The sequence below is a fragment of the Coptis chinensis genome, chromosome 9, assembly GCF_015680905.1.
Source record: "Coptis chinensis isolate HL-2020 chromosome 9, ASM1568090v1, whole genome shotgun sequence".
Classification (NCBI taxonomy): Eukaryota; Viridiplantae; Streptophyta; class Magnoliopsida; order Ranunculales; family Ranunculaceae; genus Coptis; species Coptis chinensis.
In genome coordinates this window covers 75,729,660-75,745,960 of record NC_141464.1, presented here as the reverse complement: position 1 = coordinate 75,745,960, position 16,301 = coordinate 75,729,660, and the positions used below count along the sequence as shown (strand labels likewise).

The window sequence follows — 16,301 nt, the reverse complement described above, 5'->3', positions numbered from 1 at the left end:
GCCAGTGGCGGGAACGAGACAAACTGATGGAAAAAGATAATTTGTATACTTTGTCAGCTTCTTCTCTCCCCTCATTTTCGCTGGTATACATTATAGAAAAATTGAAATGGTAGTTTCACTCGCTGGTATACATTATAGAAAAATTGAAATGGTAGTTTCACTTGGGATCGCTATGGCACAATCGTAGCGCAGTGGATATCAAAACAACCCCAACAAACAAGCACCACTTACAAAGATAAAAAGATTGAACATTTCAGTCATCAAATATTTCAAATTAGTAGCTACTACCATGAGGCTTTAACTTGGATGATGGCACTCTCATTTTTATTTGATAATTGTTTGGGTTTTCCTCCGTTTCTCCTAGCCTTGAGTGTCCCCATTGAATTTCATCGAGATTGAGTCATATTTAATTAGGAACAATTTATTGCAGTCATTGTTCTTGTTTTGGTTGAGCAAAAAAAATGTTAGCAATGATGTACTTTATTGTTTTGAATCAATGTTTTGCTTATCAGGTATCTAGTTAGCAAGTTTATTTTCAGTTTATCATCAATGAAATAGAATTTAGATAATTTACTAAATTTTTTAATCTTATCTATATTGGACAGAGTATATGGATTACGTCGACGCCATGGATAGTCCAAGACACTTGAGTTTTGAACAAACAATAATGGATGATGCAATATACATTGATGGAAACGTGGTTGCGGAGAAGTCCATCTTCAATGACAGCATTAGAAGTGAAGAGACTAATGTTTACATGGAAGAAGCTGACGGTGAAATTGATAAGGAGTTCGCTGAAAATGAGAATGCAATAGTAGATCCTTATGTTGGTTTGGAATTTGAATCTAAAGAAGAAACTTATAAATGTTACAATGACTATGCGAAGATTATTGGCTTTAGTATTCGTAGACAGCACATGAAGCATTCGAAACTGAACAATGATGTGATTGGTAGGACTTATGTGTGTTTTAAAGAAGGCAAAAAACGTGCTGCAAAAGGAGTTGAAAACCCACGACCGAACACAAGGATAGATTGTAAGGCAATGATGAAGGTGAAGAGAATCACTAATGGAAAGTGGATTTTGCTTGACATTGTTAAAGAGCATAATCATGAAGTGGAACTGGATAGTTCACGCTTTTTCAGATCACAAAAGAAGATTAACACACCAGAAAAGAACGTAATTAGAACTCTCTCATCAGTAGGAGTAGGTGTTCCGAAGATCATGGCAACAATGGTGAAGCAATCGGGTGGAGTGAAAAATCTGACTTTCACGGATAAGGATCTTAGAAATTTTCGTGACAAAGAAAAGAGAGAATCAATGTCAACTGGGGATGCGCAGATCATTTATGAATTTTTTCTTCGTACACAAGTTTCAAATCCTCGCTTTTTTTATGCTATGGAGCTAGATGAAGGGAGACACTTGAGGAATGTTTTTTGGATAGATGCCAAGTCAAGGATGGCTTATGCAAACTTTGGTGACGTTGTTACTTTTGACACTACATACTTGACTAACAAATATTCCATGAAATTTGCCCCATTCATAGGAGTTAATCACCACGGGCAATCAGTGTTGCTTGGATGTGCTTTACTAACGGATGAGACTATACCATCTTTTGTTTGGATCTTTAAAACATGGTTGATTGCAATGGAAGGAAGAGCTCCTAAAGCCATTATCACGGATCAAGACCAGGCGATGAAAGCAACAATCAAAGAAGTTTTTCCAGAAACAACACGCCATCGTTTTTGCTTGTGGCATATTCTGAAAAAAGTACCTGAGAAATTGGGCAGTGTTTGTGTAGTCAATCCGACCTTCATGTATGAGTTTAACAAGTGCATTTATGATTCATTGACAGTCGACAAGTTCGAAAGACGGTGGAAAAAACTGATTGAAACATAAGCTTGGTGATCATGAATGGCTTTTAGCATTGTTCGAATGTCGTACACAGTGGGTTCCGGTGTGCTTGAATAATACTTTTTTTGCAGGAATGTCAACGTCTCAACGAAGTGAAAGCATAAATTCTTTCTTCGATGATTATGTAAACCGTAAGACTTGTTTGAAGGAGTTCGTAGATCAATACAATTTAGCTCTACAAAAGAGATACAATGATGAAAAGAAAGCAAATTTTGAGACTCGCCAAAAATCCCCATATTTGAAGACAACGTCGCCTTATGAAGCTCAGATGGCATCTATGTACACATTTGGAATATTCAAGAAATTCCAAGAGGAAATATTACGAATTCCTTCGTGTAATAGAGGTACAGTCCAGCTAGATGGGGAAAAGGAAATACATGTAGTGCAAGAGTTGGTAGTGAAGCTAAACGGTAAAAAGAGAACGAAGGAATACACAGTTGTGTGGGATGACTCAAAAACCAATGTTTCTTGTATTTGTCATCTATAATGAAGTTCAAAGGTTTTCTCGTCTTGCATTACGCAATGGTTGTTCTATTTACAAAAGGTGTGTATGTGATCCCACCTCACTATGTCTTGAAACGCGTTGGAGTAAGGATGCAAAATCTTTGGATATCGTTTATGAAAATTCTACTAGAGTAAACGAGGATAATCCGAGTTTAAAAGCGAAAATGCTTTAGTGACTTATGTGTGGGCTGTATCAAACTTGCTGAGGAAGGTTGTACATCCAAAGACAAGTATATACTTGTAAAATAGATTTTGAAAGAAGCAAAATGAGAAGTTGTCATCTTTAGATAATGTCACGGGTTCTTCGCAGCAAAAAGTTCAAGATGGATATCAAGTTGAAGGCATGATGCCCATCGTAATGCTAGACACGATCCCGTATCCACGGGTTCTAGAGGTCGACCATCTAAGAGAATCAAAACTGGGGTGGAAGTGAGCCAAGCAGAAAAGAAAGAAAAACAAGTGCGAATCGTTGTAAACAACCCGCCACAACATCAAGAGTCTGTAAAGAGGTGAGACCCTTGACAAGTTTATAATTCTATATAGCCTTTTTATTGACACCGCTATTAGTTAGGCGATACTTGTTACTTCAAATTTGAATATCTTGTAGGTACAACAACAACAACCACTGAGTGCTCTCGCAACTGAAAATGGTAATGACTACAACATAGCAGTAAGCTTGCGGCAATAACGATTGGTGAATGGTGATTGGAAGAAGATTTATGGACTCCTTATACTTAAAGAAGAAGAAAGAACAAATGAGACCTCAGAACAAATACAATTAATCGACATATTTTTGTGAGAAGATGTAAATTTTGTAGTGTGCAAGAGTCATTTTGTGACGATGTCACTATGGACACTAAGTATTTTGTAAAAAACTAATTCTCTAATTCTCATGATCAATGATATGATACTTTTGTAATTTTTTTTGTATAGTGAAATAGTGTTACAAAGTTACAGTTCTATGGTTTAAATATCAATGGGTCTTGGTGGATTTGAACCACCATCATTTTGAGATATTTAAGTTCGTCTTGAATTTCTCAAGTGCTCTTCCAATTTTAGCTAAAGACCCGGCCACACAAAAATAAAACTCAACCAAAGAAATTCACCTAAAAAAAATGAACAAGAAGATATAGAAACATCACAACAAAGTAAACATTTTTCCAATTCACAAAGAAAGTAAACACCTTTAACAAAGTCACAACAACCGAAAATTCTTCTACCAATTGTTGAGAAATTTATTTATCTGGAATACATACCAGATGAAATTTGATTGGGGGCGGATGCTTTCAAAGTCATGAGAACTAGAAGAAAGGAATACGGTAGTTGCCGACTTGTCGAGATTTATTTCTTCGCAACACTGTTGGATAGTCTTGGAGATAAAAATTGAAAAAAAGGAACGAAGAAGATAACTCGGTTTTTCTCTCTCTTCGATCTCTTTTCTTTTTTTCTTTTAAGCCTTAAGTTTTACGTTTAGAAAAATTTCACCGGTTGAAACATTACCCTTGTTTCCTTTCTCATCTTTTAGCGGGTGAGAATGGTCCTACCCCTTTATAGGGTCAGGACGCTAGCAATTCTCTTATTTGGCTCAGTGTTTCAGTTATAAACTTATAATTAATACTACTAGTTGAACGTTGAAGAGTCAATATACTATCGGCACCCACACAAGTTTTAAGACCACCCCATTGCCTCCACTGACAACTCCTATAGTTCACCTCGTCGGAGGGTTAAGACCTCTGAATTGGATTGATTTTGATTCCTTTCATCTGCTACTGGCCACTGTGCACGTGGTACCCACGTGGGTTCCACTAAGTTTTTTTTTTAAATTATAAACATTAAATTACTATTTTATCTCTCAAAAAGAACAAAAAAAACTGTAAATTACCAAATTGCCCCTAGGACGTACACCAAAACACTGTTACTCAACCCCCACATTTTTCTATAGATTAAAGATATGAGTCGATATCACCGATAGTTTGAAATCTAAGTCCAATTGATACTCCAATTGGAGTTGTTGAGAAAAATGCACATAACTTAGGAACTTTGATTACTAATATCTCATCTCAAATTCCAATATGTTGGGGAGATATTCTAGAAGAGGAAGAACTTGAAATAACTAATAAACGAGACAATTTGATGGGTCCTCCTCATGAAGTTGGAACAACTACTAGTATATTTCATATGGTAGACGATGATCGACGGAATGAGCGGTTAGAGTTAATAGCTGCATACGAATGTGACCGGTGACCCTGTGTGCTTTGTTGAAGTCACAAGATAAGTTATCAAAGAAGGCTCAGTTTGATGCAAAGATGACCAAGGGGCAATCTCAAAGGGATATTCGTCCTCCTAATCATCTTGATCTTTAGCAGGTAAAAAAAAAATTGTTATTGAGTATTTGAGGTCTGAGCATGCCAAAGACTTCCTCCTTGTCATTCCTATGGAAGGCCTTGGACAACGCATGTCACCAGTTGAGTATCGTGCCATCCTCCGCTATTGCCTCATGATCTGCCCTTTGTACACAGATGGTGATCGTTGTCCAATGTGCAAGAGTAGTGGCCTTAACGCCTATAAATGCTCTATGGATAGAAGGAGATTGGTGTTTTGGTATGAATTTGACTGAGTTCGCGATAAATGCGAACTGCCTATGTATTAAGTTCTTCGGTGCAACTTGAATCAAGTCAAACGTAGTTTATCTTCTCTTTATATAGGCAAGTTGCCCGCATTTCCTCCTCTCCCGCATCAGGTCAAGTTCCGGACTTGAAGTCATTCAACGAGCCATAATGGTGAATAATGGGAGTTTAATGGTGTGCGCATCTAAAGCTCCGGTCTTAATGGTGACAACTGTGGCGTATGTTATTAGTCGTTGTGGTATCAGCGAGTGCGAGTTTTCTGGAGGTCGCTACTGGTTCAGACTGATGGGACGACCTCCTTGTAGAGATCGTACACTTGGGGCGAGTTACTGATGAGTGATTTGATGAGTATTGGAGGTTGGTTTGTAGGAATGTTGTGTTGGACACGTGTTTGATATTCACTAAATGTGGATATTGCTCTCTCACAACGCCTTTGGAGACCATACAGCGCAATGCAAATACTTCCCTGGATTCAAGTATAGGCATGACCATGTGTGAGATATTTTGTATGACGTTGTATGGCGAGCTTGGCATACAAGTGAAGAAGGAGGCCCCTGTTAACTTTCTTACAGACCTTAGAAAAGGTAGATCGACACTTCGTCCGACATATGTTTTGATTTTTAATTTGTATGAATGAAAACATGCTTGTGTCGATGTTATAGGGGTATCTCCTATGGTAGGTTTTGGTAACGTCTTTGGAGTAGGATAAGCTGCAAATAGTGCAGCTACAACAAAGGTAGAGAAACACGAAAGAGCATGTGTGGCTAACCAACACTGTTTTGTCCCATTTGCATTTAATACGTTTGGTTTTTTAACTTCTGAAGCTGTTGAGTTGCTTAGGAGAGTGCAGAAAGAAATGGACAACAATGTAATGAGAGCTGACTCTAACGAATTTGTTTTTAGGAGGATTGGTTTTGTTATTTAGAAGGGGCTTGCGGCACAATTTGTAGCGCGTTTGTCCTTTAAATCGTTTGTATGATCTATTTTAGATTTTTAATCAAATATGTTCTCAGTGAAAAAAAAAAACCAGTAAGATTGATTAACTTAAAATTCACTTTGATTATAATAATAGAATGTATGTACTTGAATTTCATTAAATCAAAGCCACAATATGTATGCTGGGTTTGAAGTCTTGAACCCTAAAGAGTTAAGAATCTTAGAATCCTCAATTGCTTATGCTCTTCGAGCATCTCTAGGTGGCCGCATCACCTGCAGATTTGCTTCCAATTTTCGGAATTTCGGTGGATTCCAATTCTAGGTGGAAGCATTCACAGCCGCATCATCTGTCTAGCTGCATCCCTGGATGCAAAATTGCGATTTCGGATGTAGATGCAGCACAACAATAGTAATGTCGCGCGCAGCATTGCAAATGTCGCGTTGTTGTTGTTTTTTTTTTTTATTATTATTTTTTTTTTTTTTTTTTTAGTGGAAATTTTATTGATACTGATGAAGAATTTTATAAATAATTAGGACAAGCGTGCAACAAACTGTGCCGCAAGTCCTTTCTGAATAGCAAATCCTATCCTTCTAAAAACAAACTCGTTAGAACCAGCTGTCATAACGTTACTGTTCATAACTTTCTGAAGTCTCTTGAGAAGCTCAACAAACTGTTGTTCCAAGAAACCGAAAGTGTCGAAACTAAACGGAATTAAGCAATGTTGGTTAGCCCTACAAGCTTCCTCATGCTTTACCGTCTTCCCTGTCGCTACTCTCTTAGCTGCTTCTCCCACCTCAAAGTCATCATTCCCCAACCCTACCAACGGAGACTCCAGTTACATTAACACATGCATGTTTCCCCTCAGACCAACTGTAAATCAAGACATCCGTAGGCCGAAAAGTTGATCTTCCCTCATTCGGATCAGTGAGAAAGTTAACAGGAGCTTCTTTCTTCACTTGTACCCCAGCCCTCCAAAATGCATCACATAAAATGTCTCTAACATGATCATGTCGGTATTTGAAACCTAGAAAATGTCGACAGTGTGCTGCATGGTCCCCAAAAGCATCCAATCTACTCTTTTTGCAAACAGGGCATAAACCACCGTCAGAGTACAAAGTAATCATGAGACGGTATCGGAGAATAGAACGATACTCCACCGGCGACATTTGCTGTCCAAGTCCCTCCATCGGAATAGCAAGTAGAAAATCTTTTGCGTGTTCCGACTGCAAGCATCCCATAACTGCCTTTTGACGAACAGATAAATCAAACTCCCTCTCGAGACCAGCAACAATCTTACCATAGAATGCTTCCGCCAAAACTTTTTGTGGTTTTGAGGGGACGGTAGCATTCGCAGCCAGAGAATTGAGGTCAAAATCAGGTAGGCGGAGACTCAATGCACTACTAGTAGCATCAAGAATCTCATCCAAAAGCACTGTACCACAACTCCTAAGAATGTGGTCCTGAAGCTCAAAAGTCTGAAAACGGGATGCCACAAATGCAAATGTAGAGACATCAATGGCACAATAAATACCTAAACCACCAAGGCGTAATGAGAGTGCCGTTTTTTGTGTTTGTATTTGGGGGTGAGACCCTAATTTCCCATCTAGTGGTGGTGGTGGGGGGGGGTTAATATTCGTTAACCCATTACTTTTTAGGCTTTCATACAACCTAAAATTATGTTGAAAAAACACATTTGGCTGTAGTTTTGACTGTCAAAAATGCCTTTGGCCCTAATTTTGTGCGACTAAGAGCATCTCTAGATGGTGGTAGTATCACTTGCAGATTTGACTCTGAAATTTGACAAAACTTTTCTAAAAATCTGACCAACTCTAGGTGGCCACAAATTTCACCCCGTGCGCCATTGGTACTGTCGCCCTAATTTTTTTAGCGACGGTACCAATGGCGCTACGTGCGGGTGAAATCTGCGCCACCTAGAGTTGGTCGATTTTGAGAAAAGTTTTGTCAAATTCAAAAGCGCAAATCAGCCGATACTACCACCACCTAGAGATGCTCTTAGTCGCACAAAATTAGGGCCAAAGGCATTTTTGACAGTCAAAACTATGGGTGTAATACGGGGCGGGCCGGGCCGGGTTAACTTGAGGGGGGGGGGGGGGCGGGTTTTGGGCGGGTCATCCGGGTCGGGTGGAAATTATCATTTTAACCCAATTTCACCCAAATTTTTTTTTTCTAATTCTGCAATTAATATATTTCCAATTCACAACATAGAGAAAAAAATGGAATCAATCAATAAAAAATAAACAAAAATAACAAAAACTTGAACTTGAACCCAAAACCATATCTATAAATTTGAAATTTTTTTTTTTTTTCGTGATTTACCATTTGTAAATTGATTATTTTCTATAGCATGATAAAATAAAAATGGGAGCGAGGATCTATGGTACAAAACAATAAAATATAAACTAAAAAAATTCGAAATTAATACAAAGATGAATGATTCATTTTCTCCAAAATTCGAAAGTTGAATTTGAACTTCTGATATTTGCCTAATGTTCAAACTTGAATATGTGAAATTGATGTTGAACTCATAAGTTTGTATTCATATCTCTCAAATTCCTACAAAAGTGAAAAGAAAATATAAACAAAATACAAAAATATTAGAGTTAGAGTCTTGAAATTGTGCGGGTCAACGGCTTTTGACACGGTCGGGTTGGGCGGCTTGACAGGTCGGATTTGAACATAGAACCTACACCTATAGCCCGACCGTATAAAAACGGTGGCGGGTGAAGACCGGGTACCCTATTGGATGATGGGTCAACGATTTTTTTTTACACTCCTAGTCAAAACTACAGCCGAATGTGTTTTTTCAGCATAATTTTAGGTTGTATGAAAGCCCAAAAAGTAATGGGTTAATGAATATTAACCTCACCCCCACCACCACTAGATGGGAAATTAGGGTCTTACCCCCAAATACACACACAAAAAATACGGTCAATCCAAATTGACTTTTGTGTGTGTGTATATTTAGCAGGAAAACTCTAATTTCCCCATCTAGTAAGGGAGAAATCCTAATTGGCTCATCTAGCGGGAGTAATACTAATTAACCCAAAAGTAATTTAGGCTCTTAAATACGGGTCAAAGTTAACTACATAGCAACCCCAAATGCTAGGGCATAGTACATTGACCAAAGTGGGGGGTGGACTAGCGGTATTTTATAAATTTAACGAATTGTTGCCCACCGGAAGTAAAACCATAACCATAGCTGTTTCTTCCAGTGACTCGTTATTTGCATTTTCCTATATACTATGTAGTATGTAGTATGTACTCATTATATTGTGTCTTGGAGTCATATATGATATCCAGCTCAGAGTCAAATAACACGCTTTCAAGTTTATACTACTGCTTCGAAGCCTATCCACTTGAACGTGCACATCCATCCTTTATTGGAATTTTATACACAGCATTCGTCCCTTATAAAATAGACCAGTTTTTTCTCTTCATTGCACCAAAAAGAAGTTTGTGACAAAATGTCTACTCCTTTACATTCCAGTCCTTTTTGCCTCGTCTTCATTTTTCTCACCTTATCCATTGTTGCTCAATCTATTGTCCCTCCTTCCAACACCTTCAAATTCGTTAATGAAGGTGAATTTGGAGAATACATTGTTGAATACGATGCAAACTACAGAGTTTTAAGTCTTTTTACCTTTCCTTTTCAACTTTGTTTTTACAACACCACTCCAAATGCCTACACCCTTGCCATACGTATGGGTGTCCGTAATTCCGAGTCTATTATGAGGTGGGTTTGGGATGCTAACAGGGGCAATCCGGTTCGCGAAAATGCCACTCTCACATTCGGTACTGATGGAAATCTAGTCCTTGCAGATGCCGATGGCAAAATCGCTTGGCAAACCCGTACTTCTAATAAGGGTGTTGTTGGCCTAAAACTTCTGCCAAATGGAAATCTCGTACTTCATGATAGTCGAGGTCGATTTGTGTGGCAGAGCTTCGACTATCCTACCGATACTCTTTTGGTAGGTCAGTCACTACGTCAAGGTGGTCCGACAAAATTTGTTAGTAGAGTTTCAGATGCGGATGGATCAGAGGGACCTTACAGCTTTGTTTTAGAAAAGAAAAGAATTGCTATGTATCTCAAGAGCAAAAACTCTCCGAATCCTATACTATACCACATTGCGGAGGAATTTGGACCACAACAGGGCACAATAAGTAGTGTGGTTTTCAGCAGTGAACCCGAGACAGACGAAGCGTATGCTTACGAGTTAAGATACGGGATAACAGGCACCAAATCCAGCGGGACAAGGTTAGTAGGTCGACCCAAATACAACAGTACATTGTCATTGCTGCGAGTGGGATCCGACGGTAGTCTTAAAGTATATACATATTATGACAAGGTGGATTGGGGTGCATGGGAGATAACATACAGCCTTTTCGACAAGGATGGTATCTATGGTGTGAGTGAATGCAAATCGCCTACAAGGTGTGGATCATTGGGTGTTTGTGAGGATAGTCAATGTGTTGCTTGTCCAAGACCACAGGGCTTGCTGGGATGGAGCAAGACTTGTGCACCACCAAGTCTTCCTCCTTGCAAGACTGGTTCTCAAAACATAGATTATTATAAAGTTGTTGGTGTAGAACACTTCACATATGAGTACTCACAAGGAGTAGGGCCAATGAAACTGGCTGACTGTAGAGAGAGATGTAGCAAGGATTGCGGGTGCTTGGGTTTCTTTTACAGGGAAGAATCATCAAAATGCTTGTTGGCTCCTGTACTTGGCACTTTAGCTAAAGTGTCCAACCAAACTCATGTAGCTTACATCAAGATGTCCAAGTAGAGGTGTTCTCTACTTCTCTAAGTCATTTGTCAAAAATTTGTGTACCGAGAATATTTGTAATAAAAGCTACATTTGTGTTTCTGTACAATAATTTTAAGTAGAGTTTGAAAAATTATAAATGTAATTGTTCATTTTGCTTACCATTCAGATGGTATTACTTCGTTTTGTACTTGTCAACAAATGTTCTACTTCCTATCTTTGTAACTCGTACTTTGGCATTCTTCACTTCCACAGTCCTACTACCATACAATGTCCTGCAAAACCCCTTGGTTGTTAAAACTTAAAAGATATGTAAGTACAGCCGCCGTACAGGGAAGGTGAAAATTATAAAACCCGCACAAAGGACAATGTGGAACACTGAAGAAGGACAGGCTGGTGGCTTGGTACCCAGTTTTCCACATCTTCTTTATGACTTGCAAAATGCAAACCAATAGAGCAAGCCTTAAAAATTGCACATGTCCAATGTGGGAAAGGAATCATTCACCTGAAAGAAGTCAAAGCAAGCGACAAATACATGTGGGAGCAAATTTGATTTCTGAACTATCAATTTCATCTACTGGAATTGTTTATTGACTTCTTACTGTCTTTTCGGGTCAAAGGGAAATTATCAAATAAAAAAGAGAACTGAGCTGAATAGATTGACTAACTTAATCCATTTTCAATTTACTTATCCTTCATTAAATCTAATAAGCCAATACGTAGGAAGGAATGAGCCCTTAACTGTCAATAGTTTTAAGTCTTTTAACTAATCTAGTGGTGGTTGGCGTACAATTAAGTAGTCCTGGCCAACGATCGAGTAGCAACACGCCAATACCAGATCGATATAGCTCGTTAGTTTCCCCAATAGGAAGGCGTGCAATCCGTGCTACGGATAGAAGTTTTTAGCAAGACCCAAGCCAATTTGTTAAAAAATAAAATTAAAACTAATTAAAAGATAATAAATTCAGAATGATTACATCTTTACAGAACCTTATATGATGGTTTATAATAAGGTTCTATACACCAGTGAATATCTTTGTGAATAAACAACATGAAATCTTATATCAATCATCTAATCAAGATGATAAGGTCAACGCATGAAACTTATGCTAAGGTCAATTCAAATTGTTCTCAGGTACGGTACCCTTCCGTACGAATGAAGGGACGCATACAAGCTGTCATACCTTGAAGTCTTGAACGTGTATTTTGTTTAAAAGATTATCCAGCCCTTAATAAGGATGAACTTAGTAGTTTATAGTTTATAGTAAGGATGAACTTAGTAGTTTATAGTTTATGAATAAGGATGAACTTAGTAGTCTTAAACTTTATACCCAAGTTTATACACTTTCAATCTTTCATCCTCCATAAATAGGCCGGTTTTGCTTCTTTGTATTACAACAAAAGACAGAAATGTCTCCTTCTAATTCCCATTCATTTCATTTTTCCCTCGTCTTTTTCTTTCTCGCTCTAGCCATTGTAGCTCAAGCTAGTGTTCCTCCCTCGAACACCTTTAAAATAATTAATCAAGGCGCATTCGGTGAATACAGTGTTGAATATGGCGCAGACTATCGTGTTACTGATATTTTTACATTTCCATTCACTCTTTGTTTCTATAACACCACACCAAATGCCTTCACTCTTGCCTTAAGAATGGGTGTCCATCAATCCGAGTCCATTATGCGGTGGGTTTGGGATGCTAACCGGGGCAACCCAGTTCGTGAAAATGCCACTCTAACATTTAGTACTGATGGAAATCTAGTCCTTGCAGATTCTGATGGTCGAATCGCTTGGCAGACCGCTACATCCAATAAGGGTGTCATTGGCCTTAAACTTCTTTCAAATGGTAACCTTGTGCTCCACGACAAGCGAGGACGATTCATTTGGCAGAGTTTCAACTACCCTACCGACACTCTTTTGGTGGGTCAGGCATTCAGCCGAGGAGGCCCTAGCCAACTTGTTAGCCGAGTATCTGATGTGAATGGATCAAAAGGGCCATATAGCTTCCTCTTTGAAAATAATACATTGGCGTTATACCTTAAAAGTAAAAACTCTCCAAAACCCTTGCCGTATTACAAATATCCAGAATTTGCGTCTCAGCAAACCCCATTAAGTCGTATTGTGTTCAATAGCGTACCCGAATATGATCTTCCCTATGCTTATGAGCTAAGGTATGATATATATGTGGGCAACTCATCTAACGGAAACAGTTTGGTGGGCAGACCAAAATATAATAGCACCTTATCAATGCTTCGCTTGGGATCAGACGGTAGTCTTAAAGTGTACACGTATTACGATAAGGTGGATTGGAATGCTTGGGAAATCACTTACAGCCTCTTTGACAAAGATCATCTTTATGGTCAGAGTGAGTGCAAGTTGCCTACAAGATGTGGTTCACTAGGGGTATGTGAGGATAGTCAATGTGTTGCTTGTCCATTGCCAAAGGGATTGTTGGGATGGAGCAAAACTTGTGCACCACCAAAGCTTCCTTCTTGCAAGGGTGGAGCTACCAATGTGAACTACTATAAAGTTGTGGGTGTAGAACACTTTACTAATGACTACACAGTGGGCGAAGGACCTATGAAGGTAAGTGGGTGCAGGGAGAAGTGCAGCAAGGATTGTGGGTGCTTGGGTTTCTTTTACAAGGAAGAGTCTTCAAAGTGTTTCCTAGCTCCTGAACTAGGCACGGTGACTAAGGTGTCTAATCCATCTCATGTGGCATATATCAAGATTTCTAAGTAGGTTTCCCAATGATTTGGATTTTATGTTTTAAGTAATAAGAAAGAGTCCAACAATAAGTGACACTAAATTTAATTGTTACCAAGATATATATTTGGATTCCCATCATAGACCTAAATTTTAAAATTGTGTAACAACATTAATGAATTTGAATGTGTTTTTTCTTGCACATATATGCCTAGTGGTAACGTAACTTACGTAGTTTCATTTTGGCAAGCCTGTTTTAAGTGAGATCCATAACGGGCAATTTGGAAATGCTGGCGGGTTGGATTCCCAGATCTCTGGTATCATCACCCAAAAAATTTACCAACTAAACTAGCTGGCACCTACTTAGTTACATATTACATATCGTGCAAAAGCATACTTAGTTACGTATTTTCGTTTCGTGCATAAGCATATCTTACACAGAGTTTTCATCATCCCACAAATGCCTAATCATTACTTTCAAATTACTACATATTAGGAATTAGGAATTGATGGTTCCGGATATCGTAGACTGGGAGCAAAATCTTATTCAAATGTTGGAGTTGTTACATAGGCAACGACGTTTTTAAAAATTGTTTCCTGGCACAATGTTGATGTTTTCAGAGAAAAAGACCAAAAAATACATCAAACTTTGCAGTTGGTTTCAAAACAGACAACGTATTTTTTTTTATTCAAATAAACATTATACTTTCAAAACATTTCAATTTAGTCATATCGTCAAATTAATTGGATGGCGTGCTGACGTGGGTCGTTAAAAATTTCCCCAAATCTAATTTGCCCATCTGGCATTAGTTTCAACCTTGAGGTGGCATCCACATAATATTTCGACTCACTAATTTCTGAAATATCAATTGAAAATCCGATATTATAGTGAAATCGAAATTTAAAACCCGGTACTTAACCATAGAAACTCTCTTAGAATTACTTAGTAATCTAAAAACTTGGTCATTTAAAACAATGAGGAGGGAATAGTTGAGGCTCTTCATTGAATCACTCAAAGAGGCTTCAAGAGATCATGTCAAGGTGGATCTAAGTGCAAAGGTGCTAACTCTTAGCACAAATATGTCATTCCTTATGGTGTTTGGGAAGAAGCGTATACACAATGAACATGAGCAGAAGGGTTTCCATGCTGTTGTTCAAGAAGGGATGCAATTGGCTGCAGTGTTCAATATAGCTGATTATATTCCTTATGTGGGGGAACTTGACCTTCAAGGTTTGGCTAAACGAATGAAGGTAGTGAGTAAAGTCTTTGATGACATGTTTGAGCAGATCATTGATGAGCATGTTGACGCTGGTGATAAGGGTCAGCATCGAGACTTCGTTGATGTTATGTTGTCCTTCATGGAATCCAAAGATAATGAGTTTCAGATTGAACGATCCAATATCAAAGCAATCATCTTGGTAAATAATCAGATTATTCATATTTACATATCTAAGAATAATGCTTAAAAGAAACGAATAACCTTCTTGAGAGAAATATGGTCACAGACATGCTTAGCCATTGTGGATGTGTAGTAATTAACCGAAGTATGACTACAAGTTAAGTTCGTTTGACCCAGCCTCATTATACTCAACGTAATTGACACCAACAAGAAGAACCCTATGTATATTATTTAGGGTTAACTAGTATTACCCCCCCACTAGATGAGCCAATTAGGATTTCCCCCTACTAGATGGGAAATTAGGGTTTCCTCCTAAATACACACAAACAAAAGTCAAAGTGGGTTGACCGAAATTTTGGGGGGGGGGAATCCTAATTGGCTCATCTAGTAGGAGGGTAACACTAGTTCACCCTATTATTTAAAATCTAGCAGAGTGCCCGAAAGGAATACACCGCAGAATGGTTAGCTAAAACCAGCACACTGCTCACAATTTCGTAAGGTCATTCACACGCTCGTAGAGCCTAAATAGATTGGTTTGTTATATATGTACGTGCATGATCCACTTGAAATTAGATTGTGTTACAAATATGGACCTCTGAATACTTATGGGTTCAAACTATGAATTTCATAAGTGCTGGTTGGGCAGGCTCAATGGTGATCACCATATACTGTTTACGCTTTGTTTAGAACGAAATTCATCAATACTATGGGAATTTTATCGCGTATATTTTACATAACATATATACTTTAGTCATTTTTGGAACCATCCAAGATAAGATGTTGGGCTAACAAACTTCAAACTTGTGTAGGCCAACTATACTCATTTTGAGAAACGATAATGGATCGAATGCCCTTCTCTTAAAGCTGGATGAGCGATTGAATGAAACATTGAGAGGTCTCAGGTCAACCACTACGTATTCAAAAAGACCAGCTCAGACCACTACTCAAACAGGTCTAGCTGGATGTATAATCAGATTTCGTAGTTAACTATCAAATTCGATCAGTATCACTAAAAAAACCCTTTAACCAATTCCAAGGACAGAATTAAAATTTCTTTAATAAGAAACTGTAACTGAACCCTACTGAAACAAGTTGGGATCAGAATTCTGAATTCACGAGCAATTTCGGATTTTGGGACACGGTGGAGAATATTATAACCTTATAATTGAGCTCAAGTTGCATCAAACCCACCTATTCGCTAAATCTTAATGCTCGACTTTGTATCAAAATATAACTTTTCTCATAAAACAATACTTAAATTGGTAGACTATCCATGTTTACTTAATTCATCTCATTATGTTCTTCTTGCCCAACTTTTAGTCATTACTAGATCCTCTACAATGGAAAAAAGATTTCACTGTCGGCCAATGGAATATCGTTAATCTTTCTATAAACAGTTTTACGGTTTCCCATATCAGCTGGCAGATCAGC

The 16,301-nt window shown here is 38.2% G+C and overlaps 1 protein-coding gene and 3 pseudogenes across 2 annotated transcripts; all 4 read left to right on the top strand.

The window, feature by feature from the left end:
- The first annotated feature begins 667 nt into the window (after nucleotides 1–667).
- Nucleotides 668–2,399, top strand: LOC147478110 (protein FAR-RED IMPAIRED RESPONSE 1 pseudogene; annotated as a pseudogene).
- Nucleotides 2,400–9,423: 7,024 nt separating this feature from the next.
- Nucleotides 9,424–10,931, top strand: LOC147478109 (epidermis-specific secreted glycoprotein EP1-like). The gene has a single exon (XM_086582585.1). It carries the CDS (start codon nucleotides 9,466–9,468, stop codon nucleotides 10,786–10,788), a length of 1,323 nt encoding a protein of 440 aa, XP_086438711.1. The 5' UTR covers nucleotides 9,424–9,465; the 3' UTR covers nucleotides 10,789–10,931.
- A 1,203-nt stretch (nucleotides 10,932–12,134) lies between these two features.
- LOC147478108 (epidermis-specific secreted glycoprotein EP1 pseudogene) lies at nucleotides 12,135–13,672 on the top strand (annotated as a pseudogene). Its single transcript, XR_015207684.1, has one exon. The product of XR_015207684.1 is annotated as an epidermis-specific secreted glycoprotein EP1 pseudogene (transcript).
- Nucleotides 13,673–14,550: 878 nt separating this feature from the next.
- Nucleotides 14,551–14,937, top strand: LOC147478107 (cytochrome P450 71AU50 pseudogene; annotated as a pseudogene).
- Nucleotides 14,938–16,301: the final 1,364 nt, after the last annotated feature.

Bases quoted from the DNA above. Each gene is read 5' to 3' on its own strand.
- LOC147478109 (XM_086582585.1), top strand. From the start codon at position 9,466: ATGTCTACTCCTTTACATTCCAGTCCTTTTTGCCTCGTCTTCATTTTT.